Below are 27,022 nucleotides of genomic sequence, written 5' to 3' on the forward strand. Positions count from 1 at the left end.
CAAAAAGTATTCAGAACCATCAGAAATACTTCAGAAGACAGCTTTTGCAAGTCAGGACAGTGTTTTACAGAAATGATGGCTGCCCACTTGCATTAATCCTATTTCCTTAAGCTTTGCTGTGAGATGTGCTGTGGGTGGTTGGAAAGCATTGTGAGAGGCAGGTTTCTTGTCGCAGGTATGGAAGCAATTCTTGTTTTCATTTAAATGCATGCACATTTCATTGGTCCCATTTCCTAATTGGTCTTCATCTGAGAGAATCCTCCGAGGGCCCCCACCCCCATGTCAGCTCAGAGCCTTTAGGTTGTGAATTTCATGGACTGGGCTGGTGGAATCTCTTGGGATGCTACAGGCACCAGGTTTTATCCCAGAGAACGCTCTTCGTATATGGAGTGGCTGGTTTTCCATAGACTGGCTCACGGGACACTTCAGGAACAGGTCAGGTGAGAGAGAGGCCATTGTGTTTTAAAGGTGCATCCTGCTTGCTTATTCAGGTGAATGAGCTAAAACAGCTGCCTCAGCCGATTCCTTAGAGACATGGTTAAGAAGTCTGTGTTGTGCTCAGGAATTTCTGTTGTTGTACAAGTCAGCAGATAAATCTCTTCCCCTTCACATTTCTTTCTTTTCTCCCTCTTGAGTTTTGTAGTGTGGGTTTTTATGGCTAAGTGAACAATCACAATGCAGTTCTTTCTGCTTCTTAACATTTTCTAAATTGGTAAATGTGTTGTATTGAAGAATAGCTCATGAATGTATTTTTAAGAGAAAGAAACAACTACACCTTGGACTGAGCCTTTTTTCAAGTACATAATCATTTTGACATTCTACTAATAATTGTATATTATAATATCCTAAACCACTCATAAGAATCAAAACAACCACTCAAATAGTTTTGTAGTTCCATTGAAATACATACACCTCTGAAAGTCTGGGCAATCACTTTTCCTTCCTTCTCCTCCTCATCATGATTCTGTCATTCCCTCAAGGGCTATTCTAGGGCATTTGGGGTGCAGTTATTAGAGCTAAAAGTTTAAAATGTCAAATAGATGTGTGCATTTGATGATTCAGATAGACTATGTTGTTCATGTTGTGTACACGCAACAGATCTATAGATAACATTTTAAACTTTTGGTTCAGACTGTTGTACTTCCCTGCACCCAGGTATGCTCCAGGTTTTTTAGGGGCCCTTTGTGGCTTAATTTTAATAACTGAGATCTCCGTTTAATGGTGAGGAGCTTTTCTCTTATCAGCAGTTCATCTGTGGAGGCATAAAGGAGCATGCCAGCCAATACAAAGCACCAGTGGGTGGCTAGACTTGATTTAGTTTCTGCTAGCAGAGTTCATCTTTTTGCGATTCGTGACAAATTGTTTTTTTCCTCCCGGTCAAGCAGCCAAAACTTCCAAGCCTTCTTGTCCCAGAGGAAAGAAAATAGCAAGCCAGTGTCCATTTCTGCACGATTAATGGGCCCTCTAGTAAATGCATCAGCGAATGGGGTGATGATGATCTACTGCACAACTGCCACTCGCACTGAGTGGCTTGCGTTCCCCTCTCCCTCCTCCTTCAACCTGCATCCAGGGACATCTTTCATAAGCACACATGTGTCTCTGGTCCTCTGAACTTATATTGTGGCGCAGATCGTGCTTAGCGGAAGAGGAAACTTTAAAAACTTTGATCGCTTGCAGCAGCTGAGCTTAAAATTTCTCTTCCCCCTCCCAAACCTCTGTCTCTCTCTTTTTTCCCCTCCCTAGAGGATGAAAGTCCTGGGCAGACCTATCACAGAGAGAGAAGAAACGCAATCACAATGCAGCCACAGGGCGGGCAAGGCCTCAGTAAAATCAGCGAGGAGCCTTCGACATCCAGCGAGGAAAGGGCCTCATTAATCAAGAAGGAGATACATGGATCTATACCCCACCTTCCTGAACCATCCGTACCTTACCGCGGGACAGTCTTTGCCATGGACCCCAGGAATGGCTATATGGATCCTCCTTACCGTAAGTATTTAATTCAAGTTGATTTTTAGGAAGCAAGGTCAGAACAGTCACCTTCCATAGCATTCAACATGCTTTTGAGAAGGATTGCATTAATAAGACTTTTAAAAACGTTCTTCTGTTTATTGAGAAACGTGGCAGGAGCGGGGAGCTGGGAGTCAGAAAGAGAAGGAACTGGCCCCCTGCATGCTCTTAAAGTCAACAAAAAGCACAGCCCCCCCCCCCAGAAATCACATTGAAATTAATGGAGTTTTGATACCTCCTGCTGTTACAGCACTCGTTTCCCTGAGGCTCACGCAGGAGCCTTTGCAAAGAAGAACAGCCCAACTGTTGCTGCTAGTTGCAGTTTGTTACAGATGAAGTAGAATTTGGGTGTGGTGATGCGTTGGGGAGGAAGAAATGTTAAGAGAAGGAGCAGGGTGATGAACTATTTTGCAAAATTAGAAAAGTATCCTTTGTGGTCTTATCTTTTATCAGCAGTATCACAAGCAGCTGAAATCAGGCTGCAGGCGCGATCATCTGCTTTGCTCCCAGATGCAATATATGGCTAGAGAGTGAGAGAACATGAATGAGTTTCAGCCTTGGAATTCCTCATCAGGCATTGATACTAAAAAGTAAAAAATCAAATGACGCTTTGACGCAGATGTGCAAACAGATTTCTCCACAGGCAGAGTATGGGGGAGTTTCAAGCAAATTTTTCATCTGTTTCTAGTTTTTTAAAGAGGCGGGGGAAAATCACTTAGCTGTGTTTTAATGAAGCACATCTTGAGGTGTCGGTCTGTGCCTTTTGATTATAGATTTATCATCTAGTCAGGGTGTGTGCTTGCCATTTAACCTTTCAGTTTCTCATACCAGATGAGAGACTTAAGACCCCTTAAAAAGGACCACTGAGGGTCTTGCCATACTCCTCCCCCCACACTCCTTCATTCAGAAATGTTAGTGTTTCGAGGCAAAAGGTCATTAGCCAGATGACTGATTAGTGAGGACAGCTGATTAGTGCATGAGTTTTTTGTGGTAAAGAGAGTGCTGGGGAGAAAAGCTAATTTTATCCCTTCATTAGTTGGGTTAGCAGCAAAGGAGAATGTTCACTCATCAGGGTACAGATCAAAGTGTGTCTTACATACAAACGTTAAGTCTCACCAGGACAGCCTGTCTTTAAAACAGAGTCTGACAATAAAAGATGGAAGTTGATAATATAGATGTAGGTTGGATAAGAAAAGGGACACTAGTTTTCTTTGGCATTCAAGGAAAAAGTTTAGATGCCACAGAGGTTTTCATATTATTTATCCTGGCTGTGCTCTTAGTGCACAGTGGATTTGCGAACATGCCAGAGGTATGTTTTGTTTTTTGTTTTACTTTTCAGTTCTTCCACACCAAATCTTTTCAAATGCTTTTAAAGTTCCCCCTAGTTTGAAAAGTCTTTGAGAGGATTTACCATGAAAAACTTTGAAAGCCTGAAAGTCTAGAAAAGCTGTGTGCTAATATTAATACGTGATTTTAAAATTTTTGTTAGGTCGTTGTCACAATCTGCAATGCTAAATCTGGTTGTTCTCATTCAAGCAGCAATGATTTCATTGGAACATGCGTGTATATAACTAAGCATGATTAAAGACAAAGAGTTTTCACATGGTGATGTCAACATTCACCAAGTATGAGCTACAGTTCAGAAACAGATGAATTTCTAGCCGCTAATATGTACAGTTCCTTCTATGCAGATCCTAGGTGACTAGCCAAAAATTACTTGTTTTAGTGTAGTTTTCTGTGAAAACATTAAATGGCTCAATTTAATCCAGAATTATTAAATGCCAGAATGTGACTACAAAACCTGGCAATGATTCTTTTGTAACAATGCAGTGATTGAATAAGTAGAAATGAAACATAAATACCGTAGACATGACAAATACCACTTTTGACCCATTGACATCTTACCATATCTTGTCACAAGTCTACAGTGCGTGTTACAGACCCCAGTCAGTACACAGTGTGTAATTCTTGGCAAGTTCACAAGTGGAGGCTAGGGGGCAATTTATGCAAGGCATTCAGTGCATGGAAATCACTTATCAGTGCAGGGTTCCATGCGGCTGGGCATCTTGTTTAATGGGTTTTAAAAAGATGTGCTGGCCTGTTGTGTACATTGTTATTGTGCCAATGCAAATTGCTTCCGGCCACAGATCACTGCTGTGTGAACGCAGCAGCAAAAGGGCGGTCGCGTAGGTTAAGAATGGCCTTCAAATGGCACCTGTGGCAAGTAGAACCTTGTAGAAGAACTGGGTTTTCTGCATATCCCACATAGGTTTTGATCTTTACAAGTGATGGCCGCAGCCTCCACAGTTACTCCCAGCCTGCATATATGTAAAGTGGGGGTAGATAAGCTGTGCTGTTAATTTAATATATGTATTTCGCTTTTCCAACAAGAAATGTTGAGCTCAAAGTGGCTCACAATCCCAAGAGCATTAAGAAACAACAAACATTGCAATTGCTTTAATATCAAATACATAGAATATCAAATGCATACATATATACATACATATCAGAGAGAGAGATACGTGCAAATTAACATTCTTTCACATGAACCCTCAACTGCAGTCCAACGCAATACAGTCTCAGGCACAGTTTTACTACCTCTTCTATAGATAAGTGGGATCTGCAGCAAAATGTTGCAGTGTAGTCCCACCCCCTTCCTCTTCAGCGTTTCAGGCAGCTTATAATGGGAGTCTTGTAATCCTGTTTAAGTTGATTTCAGCAGTGAAGAAGGGACCAGGGGCACCCCTTTCCTCTTCCCCCTGAGGCGCCCCCTGAGGCCTTCCCTTGCTGCAGTGCATAATGAAGCAGTGCATAGGGCTGCCAAACTTGGTGTTCTAGCTCTGTGCTGGTGAGGGAACAGTGATGGCGATGGAGGGACTCACTATGGTGCAAAGGAAGAGCTTTACAACTTTGCTGCCTGCACCTCTCCACCCCCCCCACCCTCCCGGAGACCTACTATCAGCTGTTGGAGGATTGAGCAGGCCAACTCTCTTTCTCACCACGTCCTCCATGTTTGCTTGTTTTGGCTGTGTGTTGTTTTCAAATGGCATCTGTGTCTCAATTGCTGTCGAATGTGGGCTTAATTAATAGACCTGCACAGTCTAGTTCAGCTCTTCTTCCTCTTTCTCTCTCCCCAGCTGCTATCAGCATTCTTTGTAGGCTTACAGGTTCTTGCTAGGTAGTTTGTTCCCCCCGCTGTTACATTAATTGATAGGTCTATTAATTGACACACTTCTGTAGTTTTGCATACCTAGGGAATAGATGTAGCAACTTCTGCCTTTGGGTGACCCTGTGCAACTTCCTCAACTGTCCAGGTAGGCTGTTGGAGGGAATGGTAGAGGATTGTAGCCTTGCAGTCCTGCTATAGAGCAAATTTAGAAAGATATGCAAAGAGAGGAATGAACAATTATTTCTGATATCATCTTTCTTATTTTAGGCTTCAGTTCTGGGCTTGTGTAATTCACATTGAAATGCATGGCAACATAAAGAAACAGAGCAACAGTTGTTTCTGATTTTGTATTAGGCAAATATTTATTCCCCACTTTTTTATTCAGATAATAACAAAAGTAGCTTGCAATAGTAGTTATTTAAAGAGTAACCAACAGCGTTAGATAGGCTATGCGCCAAATGGCTCCTTAAACTAAGGTTATAGTTGCCAAATCGGAATGTCTAGTTGCCATTTTGGTGCAAGACGGCTCTAAAGTCTTATTTTTCAAATGATGGACTGACTGTGATTGATTATCAGTTAAACACTTGGCTAGTTCAGATGACAACCTTGAGCCAGGTTAAGAACTTTGAGGACTTAAAGAAGAGAAGTCACTTGATCCAGGGACAGGACACATATATACTGGCCTCTTCCCACCTCTTTTTCTTAACGGTGACACAGGCCATTCGTAACATAAGAGTATTCTTCACAACTGTGAGCAGGGCAGTGAGCTGGTGTAAGCAAAGACAAGTTACAACAATAACTATAATATTGTTCACAGCTTCTTCTCAGGCTGGACAGAAAAAGCATTTTGGTCCCTGAAATTCATTCTGATTGTGCAGATAAAATATGACTGATAGAATTCTACAAGCTGTGGTGTTAGTGTGTGAAAACAGTCCAGACCCAAGGATGCCCAGGGATGCACCTCTAAATGGCGGAGATATTAGGCCCAGGGCATCTTCACTTGGTCGCAAGTGGCCAATAGGTGCGTAATGTGCTTGGCGACTGGCTAACTTCAAACACTGGTAACAAGAAAGATGCAGTGTTATAAAACACAACAGGTCATTGATTAGACTTGAATAAGAAAGCCCTCTTTACCATCCATCAAAAGATGGGAGGAGAGGCAGTCTGGTGGATTTCCAGGAGGAAGGGGCATGGAGGGGAAGAGAATTTGGCTGCTCCACTGAGCACAGCATTTTTCGCACCATAGGACACACCGGACAATAGGACGCACTTTGTTTTAGGGGGGTAGAACAAGAAAAAAAAAATCTCCCCCTCTCTGCCCAGCGCCCCTTCAGCGAAGTGGCAGGAGGCGCTGCGCAGAGAGGGGGAGAACTTTCCCCCTCTTGTTTTCCCGCTCTAAAACAAGGTGCATTCAGGCGGCTACCTTGGAAGCCTGGAGAGCGAGAGGGGTCAGTGTGCACTGACCCCTCTCGCTCTCCAGGCTTCAGGTTCCTTTCGACCTGCTCTTTGGGGCTGGCGGGGGGAAGCCCACCACCAGCCCCAAAGAGCAGGTCAGGGAGCAGCGGAAAGGCGCAGCGGAGAGGCTCCTGCCATAGCCGTGCGTCACCTCTCCAGCCGGGAGAGGGTCGCGGGGCTATGGCGTCTTCGCTCCATAGGACGCACACACATTTCCCCTTCATTTTTGAAGGGGGAAAAGTGTGTCCTATAGAGCGAAAAATATGGTAATCCTCCTTTCCTGTTTGTCGCACCGGTTGCACCTTTCAGACCTTCCTTAAGGGAACCTCCACATAGCTTGTGTTAAAGCAATTCAGTCTAGAAGCTACTAGTTCATAGATCACAAGGACCAGGCTAGCCCTGTCCAGGAGTTGGCACAATGCCAGATGAAGCTGAAAAAGGCTCTCCCAGTTGCTGTAGCCACTTGGGCTTCGAGTAATGAAGGTGAATGAAAAAGCTTTCCTAGACATATGGAGGGTGGTGGTGGGGTTTGCAGTGATTTTTAGGAAGTCATTAGCTTGCACCAGGCGTCCTGTTGGGAAGGTTTTATTTTGTTCTTAAGGGGAGGGGTCAGGGCTGCCAGGGAGTGGATCCCAGCCAACAAAATGGCTGGGGCATGTTCCACGGGTGGGGGGGGGATGCACTGGGACAACTGATCTCAGTGATCACGGGTAGGAGGAGGAGTTATGCTAAGACCAGACCATGTCATTACAGAGGAGGCAGGTTTAGTCGTTGTCCCTGCCTCCAGGTCTGGTCCTGACCAGACGGATACTAGAATCAGCAAGGGATACCCACATGACCTGAAGGTGCTGCTGTGCAATACCAGGTCAATTATTCATAAGACCACTACCATCCATGACTTGAACATGGATGGAGGACTTGACCTGGCATGTGTAACAGAGACTTGGTTGGATGAAGCAGATGGGCCTGTCCTTGCCGCTGCTTGTCCACCAAGTTTCTCTTACGCACAGCAACCCAGTCCTTGTGGGCGGCAGGGGGGGGGGGTTGCAGTGATTTTTAGGAAGTCATTAGTTTGCACCAGGCGTCCTATTGGGAAGATCCAGTTCTCTGAGTGCATGTTCTGGAAGTTGGGCAATAGGGGCAGTACAGGATTCCTTTTGGTGTACCAACCTCTCCGCTGCACCAAGGATTCCCTGTCCGAGCTGCTTCAGGTCGTGGCAGATGTTCTCCTGGAGACACCTAGTTTGGTTGTCCTAGGGGGTTTTAACATCCATGCCGACATGACCTTACAAGGGGCCGCTAGGGACTTCGTGGAAAGCATGGCCTCCACGGGGCTGTCCCTGAATAAGTCTGGCCCAACCCATAGCTGCGGACATGCCTTAGACCTGGTGTTCACCTCTAGTGACGTGGGTGATCTGACAGTAAGTAAAAGTGAAACAAAAGAAGTACCATGGTCAGATCACTTCCTGGTGCAATTGGACTTCTCCGCAACCCTTCCCCTCTGCAGGGAGGTGGGACCGATTCGGATGGCCCGCCCCCGCCACTTAATGGATCCAAATGGTTTCAAGAGAGTGGTAGGGGATGTTTTATCCCATGTTGATGGCCTTTCAGCTGATTCCCTGGTGGCCCGCTGGAATGTGGAGTTAACCAGGGCTGTTGACTGTTTGGCTCCGAAGCGCCCTCTCCACTTGCATGGAGCCCGGACAGCCCCGTGGTTTTCCATGGATCTGAGGGCAATGAAACAATCGTTGAGACGGCTAGAGCGCCGGTGGCGGATAACTCATTCCGAATCTGACCGGACACAGGTTAGAGCTCAGTGTTGAGCCTACCAAGTGGCGATAACGACAGCAAAGAGGACCTTCTTCACCGCCTCTATTGCATCTGCTGGAAACAGCAGCAGGAGACTCTTTCAGGTGGTTCGTAATTTAACAGAACGACCTGTGTCATTGGGGCCTGATAAGGCCCCCAAGATCTCCTGCAATGATTTTGTAGTTTTTTTTGCAGATAAAGTCGCTCAGATTCGGAAAGAGGTAGACTCCACCGTGGGAGCAGGGCCGGGGCAGGAGAGTGCTAGAGTCCTGTCTAGTCATGGGATCTGTCTAGCATGGGATCAGTTCCAATCTGTTACCTCCAAGGATGCGGATAGGCTGCTTGGATGAGTGAAACCAGCCACCTGACTCCTTGATCCTTGCCCATCCTGGCTCATAAAAGTGAGCCGGGAAGGGCTGGGTGATGGGCTCTGCAGAGTGGTAAATGCTTCTCTCTGTGAGGGAGCCTTCCCAGAGCCACTGAAAGAGGCAGACAGTAAACCGCTTAAAGAAACATCTTTAGACCTGGCTAATATGGCCAACTATTGCCCAGTCTCAAATCTTCCATTCTTGGGCAAGGTGGATTGAGCACCTGTGGAACAACTCCAAGCACTCCTGGAAGATGCGGACCATTTGGATCCCTTCCAATCGGGATTCAGGCCTCATCATCGGAGTGAAACCGCCTTGGTCACACTGGTCGATAATCTCTGGCAGGCTAGGGACAAAGGTGAAAGCTGTTTCTTAGTTTCCTAGCTGTTTCTCAGCAGCCTTTGATACCATTGATCATGACATCTTTCTGGACCATCCAGAGGAGCTGGGGGGCACTGTTATACGGTGGTTCTGCTCCTTCCTCCTGGGCCGTGTCTGGAAAGTGGTGTTGGGGGATGAGTGTTCAGACCCCTGGGCTCTCAACCTGTGGGGTTCCTCAGGGTTCCGTCCTCTCCCCCATGCTTTTTAACATCTATATGAAGCTGCTGGGAGAGATCAACAGGGGATTTGGGCTGGTTGTTCATCAGTATGGAGATGATACCCAGCTCTACCTCTCCTTTAAATCAGAACCAGTGAAGGCGGTGAAGGTCCTGTGTGAGTGCCTGGAGGCGGTTGGAGGATGGATGGTGGCTAACAGATTGAGGTTGAATCCTGACAAGACAAAGTACTGTTTTTGGGGGTCAGGAGGCGGGCGGGTGTGGAGGACGCCCTGGTCCTGAATGGGGTAACTGTGCCCCTGAAGGACCAGGTGCGCAGCCTGGGAGTCATTTTGGATTCACAGCTGTTCATGGAGGCACAGGTCAATTCTGTGTCCAGGGCAGCTGTCTACCAGCTCCATCTGGTAGGCCAGCTGAGACCCTACCAACTCGCAGACTGTCTCGCCAGAGTGGTTCAGGCTCTAGTTATCTTCCGCTTTGACTACTGCAATGCACTCTACCTTTGAAGGTGACCCGGAAGCTACAACTAATCCAGAATGCAGCAGCTAGACTGGTGACTGGGAGTGGCCGCCGAGACCATATAACACTGGTCTTGAAAGACCTACATTGGCTCCCAGTACATTTCCGAGCACAATTCAAAGTGTTGGTGCTGACCTTTAAAGCCCTAAACGGCCTTGGCCCAGTATACCTGAAGGAGCGTCTCCACCCCCATTGTTCATACTGAAGTCCAACGCCGAGGGCCTTCTGGAGGTTCCCCCACTGCGAGAAGCCAAGTTACAGGGAACCAGGCAGAGGGCCTTCTCGGTAGTGGCACCCGCGCTGTGGAATGCCTTCCCATCAGATGTCAAGGGAATAAACAACTACAGTGGTACCTCGGGTTAAGAACTTAATTCGTATCCAACTTTTAGAAGATATCTGAAGGCAGCCCAGTTTAGAAAAGTTTTTTAATGTTTGAAGGTCGTCGTCTTCTTCTTCTTCTTCTTCTTCTTCTTCTTCTTCTTCTCCTTCTCCTTCTCCTTCTCCTTCTCCTTCTCCTTCTCCTTCTCCTTCTCCTCATCATATGATGTGATGCTATCATGTGTATTTTCTTGCAAGTCACAGTCAGCAACTTGGCTCGGGGATGTTAAATTTGTGGATATGTTCTGCCTGTTACAATTCAAGGAGAGAGGGGGGAAATTGGGGGCTTCCATTTTCTGCAGCCTTCCCACGTTTTCCATGATGCCTAACTTTAAGCTACTTTCTTTAATCATGTCAATCATCTATTTCTAGGAACAATGCCATACTCAAGTTTGAAGCCCAAATCTTAGCAAAAGTGTGCTTCAGTGCTAAGTTTGTCACGGTTATGACCTGAGAGTTTTTGTAATATCACTCAGACCATTTCCATTTGAATCTGTCCTGAACTTTTTCTGAAGATAATTTCTCATCAAAAGGTCCTTAACAACTTCAGCATCCAGAATGTCACAAACCACTCTGTCAAGCTGAGAAAAACAGATATTAGAAAGCAACTTGAGGCAGCTTTTCACTTTGCTGATTGTGCATTAAACAGTAAATTATGGAAACAGTATTGGAAAAACACTGCAAAGCTGCTGTGCTGTGTGAGCTTGTGCCCAACAATCCCTAAGCAATCACCTTTTAGACTGTTATCCTTTGTGGATGAAACAATGGATTCCCCAGTCTGCCATTTGAAATAGTGGGGATCACGACAAGAATTAGTAGAGTCCCATGTGGCATGTGAATGTCAGATATGCTGATATCCAAAACATACTCCATCTGTGAGCATCCTTAGAAACTAAACAAGTAGGGACTTTTTGGTCCCATATTATATTTACATTTTCAAACATCTTAATTAATCTTCAGGCTTGTATTTGCTCCCAAGAGGCCGCCTCTATGTTGATTAGTGTGTTCCCATTTAACTTGATTTGTTTCCTTGCGAATGGGATGTGACATTGCATGACTGAGGCTCTTAAAGCAGCAACCAGTAAGAATGTTTTACTTCGGTATGTCTCATTGGGTTTGTTTGACCATTTTGTTTGACACACACACACACACACACACACACACACACACACGGACAGCCCCCCCTTCAGATTTCACATTTGACTTTTAAAAAGTGTATTGGAGCCCTTTAGAGTAGTTGAATTGGATGATCATTTTGACTGTTAAAAGTGTTTCTGCAAGGGAACAAATTTCAAAATTACTCATAATGAAAAATTGAAATCTTCTGGCTCTTCAATGTCTTTTTGTTGACTACTAGCCAGCCATACTATCAGAATTTTAATGCTGCATTTAGTCTCATTCTTATGCACTGTTCCAATCTGTGCAATTACTTATGGTTTTCATTGTTCAAAGTCTTGAAAAAGTTGCAAAGATTCAAGCTTAAACTAATTTCTAATTCGTTCTAATTAGTTTTCAACACCCTTTTTGGACACCAGAAAGTCTGGAGATACTAAATTTGTTGAGGTCCTACCAGAGAGTTAATAAACTTCAGCCTTTGGTTAAGTAATAACATTGCATTACTTTTCTTGCATTACATTCAAGCCTGATTTAAACAATATATTAATGTGCCTTAAAGTTATTTTTTGTCTTACAAGCATACATGTGCCAGCATGGTCTGTATTCTTTCTGCTGCTTTGTTTATAGCATCCTGCAGTGTGGATGATACAGGTTAATTAATTCAGGCATACGTTCTTATGAAGTATCTATAGGGCAGATGTTGGGCTAGGTCCCTTCTCTTCTTTTTTCTGGGTATGTTGAGCCAATTTGTGACTATTGTCTTTTCATCACTAATAGCTATCCCACCCCCAAAGTTATTTAATTAATATATTTTATTTATTGAATATAATTTAGCTACCGCAACTAAAATTAAATAACTGAATACATGGTCACCAGAAAATATTTTGTGATTTTGCATCTTTCTGCTCTTCTTGAAAATATGTCTGGGAATCAGGATACAAAAATAAATGTTTGGCTAGTTCAGGACTCAATTCATTTATCAGTTGCAAACACTGACTCGACCACTTCAACTGATTTCTTCAGATGAAGAATTAGATCGTTAATGTGTCAAGCAAATACCATTGTGGTGTCAGGGTAGACTTTGGTAATATGGCACCCACCCTGAGCAAGGAGAAAATTTGGTGCCACCCCCCATAAATATTTCTTACTTTCGCAATAATTCCTTTGGATGCAGTTGCTTTTTTATGGATCTTCTCAATAGGTTCACTGAAGCTTCACATTATTATTACTTTGAGTAGGTACTCATATAAACAAAGGTTTTATCACCGTCATTTTGCGTCCCCTTGGTTTGGCGCCCTGCGCAGAGGAACCGCCTGCGCCCCCCTAAGTCAGGCTCTGGCGTTGTCTCAGTGCTCAAAGGGGGATCCGTTCCAGTATGCTATAACTTCTCCTTCCTTAAAAAGAATTCTTTGGTGTTTAGATTTGAATACTAGAGTAATATTCTGAACATATGCACCAAATTTTATTCTACTGTCTCAATGTTCAATAGAGATTTTGTAATACAAAACAGTTTACAAGTAGACAGTGCCAAACTGTGGAGTTACTCCACAATGCCTTTGGCTCAACCAACCCATTGCTTACACAGAAACCAATGTTGTATAGTAAGAAGCATGAAACGTGTGTAGATTTGTTATATATGACAATTTTGCACACACAGACTCTTTCGTTTGGCTGCAGTCTGCCATCACCTCCATACCATATGCATATTTGGCATAATATAAATGTTTGTGATGGGAAAATCACCATGATTTTGATCCTCCCCCCTCCTTAATTCATGGGAAATTTTTACTGTGTAAAAAAACCATACCATTTGGATGAAACACTCTTTAGTTTATTTTCTTAATCCTTCAGACCTCTTAGTCAATAAGTTAGGGTTTGTGGCTTGATGTGGCCATTTTGTTAAAGGTGAGCTTAAAAATATATCTTTATAGGTTTGAATTGAGATCTGGGGTAACAGTGGCTTACAGTGTGAACCAGGAACTTCACTTTGAAATTCTCCTCAATTCCCCTGATGCTCACACAGATTTCCTTGCACCTAATCCGACACATCAGAACTGCTGTGTTCTGTTTTTTTAACTCAGTATGCTGATTTTGAAACGACCAGTGCCAAATTGTTTCTTGTTAGTTTATTTTAAAGATTGCGCCTGGCAACTTCTGATCAAATAATCTCCAAGGTGGTTTACAGCGAATCAGAACAATACCAATACATAAAGCTACCCGTAACTCATGTTCATTAAGCCAGTGACAAAGTTTTCTTCTGCAGTGGCAAAGTGGTTTTCTCTAGGACAGGTGGCAGCTGGAGCAAAGTCTTTCCGAGGCTGAGGGGTGGGGAAGGCGGTGCAGGTTTCCTGCAACTTTTCATAGCTGGAGCTAGGCTGGTCTTCACCTTGCCATGGTGTTGTTCCTGGGAGAGCAGGGATGCTGCAATCCAATGGCCCTAGGTGTGAATTCAGTAAAGAGGTGGGAGGAAGTTGTGCATGAGCTCACCTGCTATTACCATGGCCAATTTCTTACTATAATAATAATAATTTATTATTTATACCTCGCCCATCTGGCTGGGTTTCCCCAGCCACTCTGGGCAGCTCCCAACAGAATATGAAAAACACGATAAAACATCAAACGTTAAAAACTTTCCTATACAGGACTGCCTTCAGATGTCTTTTATAAGTAAGATAGTTGTTCATTTCCTTGACATGTGATGGAAGGACGTTCCACAGGGCGGGCACCACTACCGTGAAGGCCCTCTTCCTGGTTCCCTGTAACCTCACTTCTTGCAGGGAGGGAACCGCCAGAACGCCCTCGGTGCTGGACCTCAGTGTCCAGGCTGAACGATGGGGGTGGAGACGATGGGGGTGGAGACGCTCTTACTCAATAAATAACGTCTGCTGAGGCCTTCAGGTTTCCAGTTGGGCCTTAGTGACGGCTTTGATTACTTGGATAGCACTGCTACATAGGCTAAGTCCACACAATGAAACCATGGCTTAATAAAACAGGGTGTGCGTGAGTTTTCTCCTGGTTCGTTTCTGCTCCTGCATGAGTGTGGAATCCCGGAAGTTGCAAGGAACCATAGCTTCTTGTTGTGTGCAAGCTGGCAACTATGGTTAATGTTTTTCGGACAAGCTATGATTTGGAGACCTGCTCTGAAACAGAGATTTTATTGTGAGAATCGAGCCTTTGTCAAGGCAGCAGGTCCTAATCAGATACAGGTGAGTTAAGATTTGGAATTGGGAACAGAGGAGAGAATCTGATTAAACTGCATAAAATGAGAAGAATGAAAAAAATGAATGGGGAACACATGTTTTACCTTTTCTCATCATTCAATGAAATCGACATATGCTATGTTTTTTAAAAAGACAATTTTTATGTAAGTTTCTTATGTAACTCTTTGTGACCAGAACTGGTGGTTGAGAAGATTTTTGAATTTAGAAATATCAGTAGCAATTAGCATCAATCCCAGGGCACCTTTGCTAATGCCTTGGGCTTCCTACCTAATTTTAACTTAAAATGAAATCCTTTCTCCTGTAAAATTTTAAATAATAGATAGGCACAAGCATTACGGATATTTGCATGTAGTGAAGGAAGGTTGTATACACTTCCTTTAATTATTTAATGATAGCCATGTGGCTTGCTACTTGGTTATTTTTCCTTTAATGTGATTCTTAATATATCTCTATAGCATGAATCCTTTTGTTTTTAAGTTATCTCTGACATGCAGCCTTCTCATCTTGGCGCCTAACAATACTGAACCCCCTATTTTCAAGTCGCCGTTGTGTAAAAGCCATCTAGTTAGAACTCTCAAAAATAAGAGGCTTGTCTCTGGAGGACAACTCCACATTGCAGATGGAGTATAATCCTGAACATTGTTCCCCCCTCCTCCCTTCTGCTTTCAAATAGCTGGGGACAGTGAGTCAAGGACTGAGAACTCCCTTTGTTTCATGTAGTGTGCATTGCAGAGAAGGAATGTAACAGAGCAGAAAATGAAGAAAGACATAAAAGAATCTCAGCTCAAGGAGGTCAGATCCATCACAGACTTAGCATTGCCTTCAAAGATGCCTGGGACAGGTGGCAGTTCAAGACAATCAGAGGAGAAGCATCCGCTAATGCTGAGATAAGGGATTCTCAGGGAATCCTGCTATCTGGTCCCTGTTTGCTTTGATGTAACTCTGCTAGAGAAGAATTCTGGGAGCAGGCTGCTCGGGATGGGCTGCTGGTCTTGAGCCTTTAAAGGTCTCATTACAGTGGTCCTTGAGGATTAATCGTCTCTCAGGTTCACACGGGAATGGATTGGTCTGAAGGACCAGTGCGGGGATCTTGGCACCACCTGCACAAAACATTATTATTGTCCATTCTTCTCTTCACCTCCTCCCTTTGTCTCCCCCATATTATTGGTATGTGATAGAAAGTTAAATCTCAATCATCTTGGCCTTTCTGCTTCCCTCTTTGGCTTTGACTGAGGTTTTTTGTTGTTGAGCACAGCTTGAATGGTCACCAAACCATTAGCAGTGAATTGGTGGCTTCCGGTAACTGGACTTACTTAGCCTGCTGCTTTTGGCAGGTTTTTTGTTTTCTTTCCACTTTCTGTCCTTCTATATCACGCCTGGGCAATTGAAGACCACAAAGCTATGATGCTATATGACTGCAGTATTAAATATGCTTTCTGATCGAGCATTGTTCAGGACTGGATTTAATGTTAGAACAGTTTTTAAAGCACAAAGTTGTCTCAGTCCCCATGTAGTTACACTCAACTGTTGTGTATAATTAGATGCCCAAGGCAGTGGATTGAAATGTGCACCCACATTGCTAACTATATCTCTGTCTACAACTTGCAGTTCACATGAGAGTTGTATTGGATGTTTTTCTTTCAATTGCACATCACTTTGCAAGTGTGCATCTGCATCCAAACTGTGAGTTTGATTTTTCTGTGCATCAAGGGAATCTGTGTGCTGAAACCACCTTCTGTACATTTGGATCTCTTTTGCTGGATCTGACCAGTTATCTCCTTATTCATTGTGCATGTGTAAGAAAAAAAGAACACATGGAATATTCACATGGGGCTTGCTGACTTTGATGAAAATGCAGTGTTTGTTCAATGTTGCAAATAATTGAGTGTCTATTTAATTTGTTTGTTTGTTCTCCAGGTGTTCTGATGGAATTGCCTTTTACTAGGCAGTGACATTTAAAAATGAAACCAGGTGGAAGTTCTTTGTTATATTAGTTACCTAAGACCTGCTCCTTTGGATTGCTGCGCTAGAAAAGTTGTCAGTATGGACAGTGAGGACTGCTGCATCTGAGATCCACTAGGATCTACAGAGTTGTAAACTACCTGAATAGTGCTACTGCTGCTGAAATAGTGTTTTAGCAACTACAACACTGGTATACGTGCAAACTATTAGATGGAGCAGAAACCAGTGGTGATGGGGGGGGGGCAGGACTAAGGATGACTGTCCTACAAATATTCCTAGAGTAATTTCAGCCACTCATAACCTGAGAGGGTTGGTTTCATGATGGGATAGAAATTTGATGCGTAATATGTAGAGAGAACTGGTAATAAAGCTAGTCCAATAGAATGGGTGCACCCGCCTTTCCTTGCACTGAATGATGCTGTCTCTATTTGTGAAAGCCATTCCGTGCTTTAGGATTGGCTGTGAAGAGGTGAACATATTATCCTGCCTCATTAAGAAGGCATAAAGGAATTCATACATCATCACTGTGCAGCAAATGTAATTTTAGCTGCAAACAAACACAACAACACTCAAAATATAAGAAGGCCAATGTGGTTTACAATATGTACAGAAAGGATTTGTGGGCAGTACCCACCCTAAAAAAGTCATAACTTTTGCATATTTTAAATAATTCAAAGCATTCCTGTTACTGAGTAGAATAGTATTATTTTTGTGCATTTTTAGTCAGACTTAAAAATCATTTGAGTTAATCAATTTCTGCCACCAACTTGCACTAATTCATCATGAGTAGGATCATCATCATCATCCTTTTATTCGACCGTCAGTCAGAAAAAAGTACATTTGTCAATACACAGTTAAAACATCCAAGAAGATTTTAGAACTTAGCCAACACTAAAATGGGCTAAACAGATAGCCCCATATCAATATAGTCAGTTATAGTCTTGCGGCGCTTAAAAGCTAAAAAAAGAAATTTGGCCACCAAGGAAGGTATAGCTCTAGCGACATTGTTCAGCAAGTGTAAAACCTGGTTTTCTCCTGGTAGGGAGCTAAATTGACATAGGAGTGGGTCTATAAAATTTTGTCTAAGCTCTGCATAAGAAGGGCAAGTCAAGAGAATGTGTTCAGTGGACTCAACCACACCCATGGCACAATGACAGGTTCTCTGGGCGTATGGTACTCCCCTGTACCTTCCCCACAACATCGCAGAGTCAAGGACATTTAATCTAGCCGCTGTAAGAAGTCTGCGGTATTCCACATAGTGGATTTCTGCAAGGTAGGGGGCTGGTATGGTCCGATAGATCTGGTCCCCTAGGAACATCCCTGGTTTTACCTGGGCTATGTCCTCTTGTCTGGCAATGTCACTCAGTCTCCGGGAGATCACAGCTCTAGCTTGATTGTACGTCATAGACTCAAGGTAAAGGTGAGACAATCCGCAGGATTGATTCTCGTTAGTGACCTCCCTTTCCCACGATGATTGGAAATCGTCCCTCAATATCATGGGGGCAATACCCACTGGTTTAAAACAAAGCTTGAGCCATAGCCAGAGCTTCGTCTTCAAGGCCACATACCGTAGAGCTTGCCAGCCGACCTCTAATCTCATAACCGCACCCGCTACCGAGGGGGGAATCCTAAGGATGGCTCTAAGGAATCGCGTTTGGATAGAATCCAGTTTCAAAAAGTCCCTACGGGAGCCTAAAGAGATGCCCACCAAAAGAAGGGGGAGAGTAGGATCAAAATAGGTGCTTGGGGTGCAAAAAGGAACTGGTATTAGTCCAGTGAATTTTATTCCCTTTTTTCTTTGATCCCCATGTACGTCACAAACTGCTTTTGAATTTTCCCCTAGTTACAATAGTAGGAATATTGTTAAAGAAAGAAAAGGAAGTCTGACGTCCTCTTGAGTTGTTTGGGTGCCAGATTACTATCACTTCATTTACTTGCCTTAAAACATTATATTGTTGAAAATGTGTCAGAAGACGTTTGCTCCTTACGGTTTAAGCAGGATTTCAGAAGCATTTGCTATAAAACATAGAGAACACATTGTAATGAATATAGACAAAATTAGAAATCCACATTATATTTCTACTCTTCCTATCCTGGGCTTACAGAGTGAAGATTTTTTTTTTTAGATAATCTGTTAATCATCTCCAACAGTTGTCTCTTGTTATCATTAATATGCATGCAACATATAAAATATTGTAGCAAATTTCAATAACTTTGGTGCTTCTACAGATTTTTGTTATGGAGAAGACTTGTTGATCAGACGGTCGGTGGTTCGAATCTCCGCGATGGGATGGGCTCCCATTGTTCGGTTCCTGCTCCTGCCAACCTAGCAGTTCGAAAGCACGACAAAGTACAAGTAGATAAATAGGTACCACTCCGGCAGGAAGGTAAACGGCATTTCCGTGCATTTCTTCTTCGCCAGAAGCGGCTTAGTCATGCTGGCCACATGAACCGGAAGCTGTACACTGGCTCCCTCGGCCAATAAAGCGAGATGAGCACCGCAACCCCAGAGTCTGGACCTAATGGTCAGGGGTCCCTTTACCTTTACTAAGTAACTTACTAAATTCCCTTTCATCTTTCTTGGTCTTCCACTTCTTTGTCTTCCACTGTGAAGAAATAAAGAATGGAGGCAAATGAGATTTTTTCCCTAATGACCTGTGTGAAGAACCTGGGAGATGGATAACAAAGGCAGCACCTTGCCGATGTGTTTTAATAAACATTAGTTTACAGTCTCTGACAACAGTGGGCAAATACACGCAATTACTTGGAAAATTTCTCCAGTGTTTGTATGTATATAAATCTCTCCCTAAATCTTCCCAGCTGGGAGTTAGGCTGGTCTTCTCTTGCAGTGGAATCCAGGCTTTGTTCTCATGTTCAGCTCAGCTCAGTCTGGAATAATTCAGAAACGTATTAGATTGCTACTCCCCAAAGGCCTAATGGAATAACCTTCACTCCTAGCCTTTGGGAAATAAGCTCAAAATCAGGCAGATTTCTTGATTAAAGAAAGAACTAACTGTGCACAAATTGCTGCATAACAATTTGTGAAGCATTTGTGTTAGAAATGTAGTGGAAACAGAAGACTGATACACATTTTTCTGCTATTCCCTAATCAGGATTTTAAAAAAATGTGTTTTTACGTTCTTTTGGTAGCCATTGGTGGATGAGTCTTGCTGCTTATGAAAATCAATGAAATGTGATATGTAACCCATGGATTAAGCACACACAATTTAATATCCATTGTGTAGTGCTGGAACAGAGCAGTATAACTATGCTGTCAATTTTTATTTTGGTATTTTTTTGAATGTGTGCAACAAAGAAATGGAAGTGATTGCACGTAATGTAGTTGCGACTACAGGTGTTTTCTAGTCAAATTATTCAATAAATCAAAATCAGGCCTCTTGCTGTAGGTATTGTTTAGAATTGGATATTTAAAAGATTGCCAGTAGTTTTCCTTTGATTGAACAAGACACTCCCGTCAGGCAAAAAACATGTTGTATTTTGATGAATGGTTGCGTTAGGAGACCAAGTCTAGGGACATAGCAAATAGCAGTTCATATTGTACTTAACATCCATTTTTTAAAAAAACTTGAAAGCTTATATGCATAAATGAAAGAAGTCTTAAATATCCTTTCAAGCTCTTAACTGCTTACCAGAAACTGTAGCTCTGTAACGGCATACAGTCTCCCCTCTGTAGTAAAGAATATATGCAACTTGTGTTTGTTGGCCTGGAACTGATTATCTCTTTAGTTAATTAGTTCCCAGCCCCAAAGTAGCCTAACCGCACAGGACGTAGTTCTGTATAGTTTGTCCATAATGGCTGGGAATTTTAGGTTTCAGCATTCTTGGGAATAAAATGAAATTGCAGACCATGAGCAGCTCCTTCATGTCTACCAGAAAAACTCTCCAGTCCTAATACTTTTCTAAAACCAGAGGAATTACATGGGAACAAGAGATAAGAGGATTAGGCTTTCTAGATACCCAGCAACATGTACACAAATGCATCTCCAGGGCCTTTTTTCATGTTTTCTTCTTGGGGCTTCTTGGCTAAGCGCATAAGAATGACAGGAACCTTTGGTGTCAGTGGGAACACATCTGAGCTAATCAAATATTCTACGCTTCTTCCCTCTTAAACGTGAAATAGAGACCCAGAACAAAATGTTGTGAGAGTTGCAAGGTTGATGCTGAAAATGGCAACCCCACTCTTCCCTCTCCTGCTGCTGTCTGGTAATACAAAATGTGAAGCATAATAATTCCTCTGAGTTTCCTTATCCTCTCTTCACCACTGGGGCAGGGAAACCCAAAGGTTCTTGAGACCATATTGTGCGTTTTGTATTGCCAGATATCTCCAGAGGACAAAGGAAGTAATACTGGGCTGCCATTTTCAGTGGCAGTCACACATTTCTCATGGGTAAGCTAAAAACATGGCAAAAAATCTAGATCGCAGATCTCATGAGGAAAGGAACTGAACATGTTTAATATGGACTTAAAAAAATCAAACGGCAGAGAACATTTGTTGACTTACTTTTATTAAGGATGCTGTGATTACTAAGACCCAGCAAGGTTTTTTCAAAAATAAGTAATAGTACCACTCTATTCTGCCTCGGTCAGACCACAGCTAGAATACTGTGAACAATTCTGGGCACCACAGTTTAAGAATATTGACAAGCTGGTACATGTGCAGAGGAGGGAAATCAGGATGATAAAGGGTCAGGAAACCAAGCCTAATGAAGAACGGTTGAAGGAGCTGCGTATGTTCAGCCTGGAAAAGAGGAGACTGAGAGGGAATATGATAGACATCTTAAATATCTCAAGGGCTGACACAGGGAAGAGGGAACAAGCTTGTTTTCTCCTGCTCTGGCACCAATGGCTTCAAGTTACAAGAAAGGAGATTTTGACTAAACATCAGGAAAAGCTTTCTGATAGTAAGAGTTTTTCAGCAGTGGAATGGTCTCCCTTGGAGGTTTTTTAAGCAGAGGTTGGGCAGTCTTCTGTCATGGATGCTTTAGCTGAGATTCCTGCCTTGCAGAGGGTTGGACTGCTTGACCCTTGGGGCTCATTTCCAACTCTACAACTCTATGATTCTGTTATTATTGGAGTTGTTGTTCTCATCACCATCACCCTCATAATCAAAATAATGGAAGAAATAATAGTTCTCCTAAGCCATGGGTAGGCAAACTAAGGCCTGGGGGCTGGATCCGGCCCAATCGCCTTCTCAATCCAGCCCGCATGAGTAGAATGTGCCCTTTTATTTAAAATGCATCTCTGGGTTATTTGTGGGGCACAGGAATTGGTTCATTTTCTCTCTCCAAAATATAGTCCAGCCCCCAATAAGGTCTGAGGGACGGTGGAGCGGCCCCCTGCTGAAAACGTTTGCTGACCCCTGCTCTAAGCTGTTTCTGGGAAGTGCAGTTTCTTCTGACTCTTCCTTGCAGCCCCTGCAACATCTCCCGCCCCATTTCCAAAGTTTCCCTAAACCCTCCAGCAGATCTTGAGGATGGGGGGCATGGGGCAGTTGCAGAGGGAAGAGGGAGGGAGGGAATTCCTATTTCAGAAATAATGTGTTTTGTTCATGGAAGGGAAATTAGGATCCAAGCTGTGGCGATGCTGCCTCAAATTGCTAGACTTTAAAAGTAACACCGACCTTGTGCACAGTCTTGCTTTATATGGATAAGAAATACATTAGGAGGAAAGGGAAAGAAAAGTAGAAATAGTTGTCTTTTTTAAAGTCAGCCAGGATAAAACAGATATTTTATAAGGAGATATTTTAATTTTTTTAAAAAACAACATGAAAAGAGTTTGATCCTGGGTAGAGGGGCTTTACAGTGATGGGAAATGGAAAAGGAATTTAGACAAGAAACAGAGAGGATAAACATGGCTGATCTAGAAGGCTTGTCTATACGGAGTGAAGGTCCAAGGAAGAACACAGAGACTGAGAAGAAGAAAAGATAGATATAAAGGGGCAAGACCCTGGAGATATGTGAAAGTAAGTGCAAGAATCTTAAATTGGAGACCTAAAGTGAGAAGGAGCCATTGAAGAGAGCAGCACAAAGGAGTCATATGATTGGAATGACAAGTAGAAAATATCAAATAGTATGTATTCAAAAAACCCTTGGATAAGAGGAGATACAATTGCTTATCCGCAGGCATTAACTCACTAGGTGGTTCTCGTAGGCAAACCTTTGCTCCTTGACCCAGCAGCGCTTATTTAATGACCTGTTTTTAAAATGTGCATATTGCTTTTCAATAGACTTCAAAGTGGCTGCGCACAGTTTTTAAAACCAACAACTTCATATGAAAATAATAATATTGAACTGCTTTAAAGGCAGCTGTGTATGTGAAGCTCTCTGAACTCTCTAAAGACCTGTATCAGTTGTTGCCCCTAGCAGAATGCCTTCGTTGCGTCCCTGATGAGAACTTCCACGTGCCCTTATAGAGAAACATTGCCATAACTGTGGTTTAGCTGTCGTTGGGGACAGAATCTACCCAGTCTTGGGACTCAGCAATCAAAACGCATCATTCCTAAGTCTCTGAAATCATTTATCCTGAGAAGCTTTTTCATTGCTGCTAATGTTTCTGAATGCTTGAAAATCTCTTGCAACTGCAGCCTGTTGCTGTACAAGGTTGCTGATCCAAGGAAAGCTCACGCAGTGTCAGGTTCTGAGGTGTTTGTTGTTTATGGAGGCTTCAATTAGCATCTGAGTGATGTCACTGGCGAAGCTTTCTTCTCCATGCAGTTAGCTGAGACGCTTGATGCCAGCATGTAAAACTGCTTGTCGACTGAAAGGTTCTGTCATGCAGTTCTGTGTGTATCGTTTGGGTGCCTCTGTAAGGCTGACAGGAAAGCCCTTCAAATATGCAAGATTGTGTTCTGTGAAACCTTGGCACTTATTTGGTGCATAATTGGAAGTATTGAGTAGGACAGGTACGTTTCTGGTATGAGGTTTGTTTTAAACATCACGTGTAAGTTGTTTCTTGGTACTTCTCTAGTCTGAAGTTCACAGATAAAACTATATCAGTCCTTTCAGGGCTCCTATTTCTATATTTTTTAAAAAAGACCAAATTTTATACATGCACACCATTCAAAATTGTTGGAATGTTGTATTTGAGTATATATAGCTGAGTACCAAAATTATTAGTAAGATCGAACAACTGTGAAGAAAGTGTCACTCTGTAAAATGTTTGGAGGATGGTCTTGTCCTGGTGCCTTTGCAGCCTCAAAAATAAATGTTCCAAGCAGGTACTAGAGGTGGAGATCTGTGGGCAAGGTGACAGCTGCCAGTCCTTGGGCAGAATATGGCCTGTGGAAGGCAGGTTTTAGTGCCCTGCATACCTCATTGCCTCACCCCATGGTTAGCCAAACCAGAATAAAATACGCAGAATAAGAATTATGATGTAAATTTGCATGATTTAGTCAGGGAGCAGAATCTAGTATCCAAAATTTAAACTTCAGGTGTAATTGCTGGTAGCTGCAGACACATCCCATGCTGTGTCCAGGTTAGTTGGAAGCACTGGGAGTGAAACAGGGTGAGGGGAGAGACTTACAAAATGCATTTTGAGTTGATTGAATTGAGAAATAAATACAGAAGAGAGCCCGCTTCCTTCTTGGACTAAGTATTATGATAAGTAGGTTATGAATGGAAAAGGATAAGTGTCCTGGCATTTCTGAATAAGTTGTTCACAGTTAACCTTCTTTATTGGAGAAAAGTAGGTTCATGAGCCTAGAGTTGGACATCAGCGAGAAAAAAGGGTTCAAAAATCTTGTTACTACTTTAGTGTGAAATCTCAGCCCTGTGCTGCTGTCAGTTGGAACTTTCTGATTAATTTTAACTTGATCAGCATTTCACCCTTAAATAAATATCAAGGCTAAATTTCCCAGTAATTAGAAAATATTTGAAAGCAACTATTGATTTTTCTCTTTACTTCTCCTGCTGCTCTTAAATCAGTTGCCTTTTCTTTCTGATCAGAATCAGGCTGCTTCACAAATAAGCTTTACAGACGTGCAAAAAAACTGCAGAAAACAAATGTGTTTGAAAAAAGATTTATTTATTTAAATTGCTTGCTTATTTATTTATTTAGAATGCGTAAATTACAGCACGTCATGACCTCTTCTTGATTTGGCACCTGGTCCAAGCCCAGATCTGTTGTTGTGCAATATGTGGCATCATCCTAAAGTTACAATCCTATCTATACCAACTTATCTGGGATTAAGTCCCACTAAACTCAAATGGACTTACTTTTGAAAAGACACCCATAAGAATGCACTGCATATTATAGGTTGGAGCTAGGCTAAGGCAGCAGTCCTAGGCCGCCATTTAAATTCTGTGAATAAATTTAGGATAGTGCAGTAAACATGCTTATAGTAAACAAGTTTAGGATCATTCTGCAAGACCCTGAAGAGGTGGCTGTGTAGTAGGTATATCTTACTTTTTGCAATAGGGAAGAGAAGGCATTACTTTCTTAGCTCCCCCCACCCCATCCTAGTTACTAAGGGAGAAGAAAGTACTGTACTGATTATATATGGATAAGTCATTGGCTTTTAAAACGGATCCTCCTGTTTTTATTTGTTTTCTAGTACAACAGCTGATGCATGTAAGAAATGATGTAAACTGATTTCACTGGTGCAAAAGAGTGGCAGTTTAGGAAGCTGGTGTCCTGAAATAAATATCAGTTTTGCAGATGAAGCCAATAACTGACTGAAATAAATGCATTCAAAAATCACGATGCCTCTTTAATGAATTAGGTGCCAAAGTTTCTTTAAAAATAAAATTGTAATGTTCTGTGTGTTTTTCTCCCACAGATTCGGCCCCTGCTTTGAATTCTATAAAGTATTGTAAGTAAACCTTTTTTTTGTACTTGATTTGTTATAGTGAACATTCATTTTCAATGATACTTTGTTATGTTTGTTAGAATGTCATCTGCCATAAAATATATTTGAAATAAAAATGTGCAAACACTCCAGGAAGTGCTCCAGTTTTAGCTAAACTGCTTGCCCCCGCCCCCGTGCCTGAATTATTTTGTCTGAGGAGGAACTCCCCAAATTATTTTGAAATGAGCTTTAGCTGATATATCTTTGGCAGTTGTAAATTTGAAACAAATGCTAGTTGAGACATCTTTGAGGAGTGAGATGAAGGTTGTCCTGCCTGAACGGAGCATCAAAACAAAAGCCTTAAGTGAATATTTTACCTTTACTGTCTCTGCTTCTTCCCATCACAAATGCTCCTGGAGAGCTTCAGCTGATCAGAGTGAAAACAATACCAGGCTTGATGTTGGATTCCATATAAGGGGGCTTTGTAGTGCTTATGACTCATGGGCAACCTCTGGATTTATTCCTGACCCTATGAAGCTGCCTTGTATAAACATCCATCCAGACCAGGCATTGGCATAACCAGGCCCAGGGTTCTGATATGGCCCTCTAGCTTCTCTGTCTGGCCCTCAGGTCTCTGCCCAGGCCAAACCCTTCACTGTCCTTGCTCCACACTCTCCTCCAATGTTTTTGTCTGCTTGGAATGTATGTACTTCCTTCCTTCCTTAATTAGGCATTACAAATATAAAGGGTAAAGGGAGCCCTGACCATTAGGTCCAGTTGTGGCCGACTCTGGGGTTGCGGCGTTCATCTCACTTTATTCACCGAGGGAGCCGGCGTACAGCTTCCGGGTCATGTGGGCAGCATGACTAAGCCGCTTCTGGCGAAACCAGAGCAGCACACGGAAACGCTGTTTACCTTCCCACCAGAGCGGTACCTATTTATCTACTTGTACTCTGACGTGCTTTTGAACTGCTAGGTGGGCAGGAGCAGGGACTGAGCAATGGGAGCTCACCCCGTCACGGGGATTCAAACCGCCGACCCTCTGATCGGCAAGTCCTAGGCTCTGTGGTTTAACCCACTCGTGTCCCTATTGCAAATATAGGCCATCATAAACTATCCATATGTAAAATGGCAAAATATATACAAATAAACAGCCATGTAAAAAAATGTAATAATGAGGATTTTCATTGGATTTTCTTCCCGCTGAATAGTGTCATTCACCACTCTAAGAGATACAGTGGTACCTCGAGTTGCAAACACCTTAGTTTACAAACACTTCAGGTTACAAACTCCACTAACCTGGACGAATTACCTCGGGTTGAGAACTTTGCCCCAGGATGAGAACAGAAATCGTGTGCCGGCGATGCAGCGGCAGCAAGAGGCCCCATGTTCATCGCCTTGAATGTGTCATTGAACTGAGACAATGCCTCTTGCTTACCTGGATAAAGGATGGAAATATCTGTGTAGGAATCTGTGGAAATGTCTGGTTTTGTGTGACAACGTAGAGCAGGGGTCTGCAAACTTTTTCAGAAGGGGGCCGGTCCACTGTCCCTCAGACCTTGTGGGGGGCCGGACTATATTTTGGAAAAAAAAGAAAGAAAACGAATTTCTGCGCCCCACAAATAACCCAGAGATGCATGTTAAATAAAAACACA

At 42.9% G+C, this 27,022-nt stretch overlaps 1 protein-coding gene across 5 annotated transcripts in view; it reads left to right on the forward strand.

The window, feature by feature from the left end:
• GLI3 (GLI family zinc finger 3) overlaps positions 1–27,022 on the forward strand; it is a 235,289-nt gene that overhangs the window by 87,355 nt on the left and 120,912 nt on the right. For all 5 annotated transcript variants that reach the window (XM_082192711.1, XM_082192714.1, XM_082192712.1 and 2 more), the window contains 2 exons: positions 1,744–1,986; positions 25,359–25,391. In XM_082192711.1, coding sequence (XP_082048837.1) covers positions 1,744–1,986; positions 25,359–25,391 — 276 coding nt within the window. The remainder of the gene's footprint in view (positions 1–1,743; positions 1,987–25,358; positions 25,392–27,022) is intronic.

Source organism: Podarcis vaucheri (assembly GCF_965113315.1).
Source record: "Podarcis vaucheri genome assembly, chromosome: 12".
Lineage (NCBI taxonomy): Eukaryota > Metazoa > Chordata > Lepidosauria > Squamata > Lacertidae > Podarcis > Podarcis vaucheri.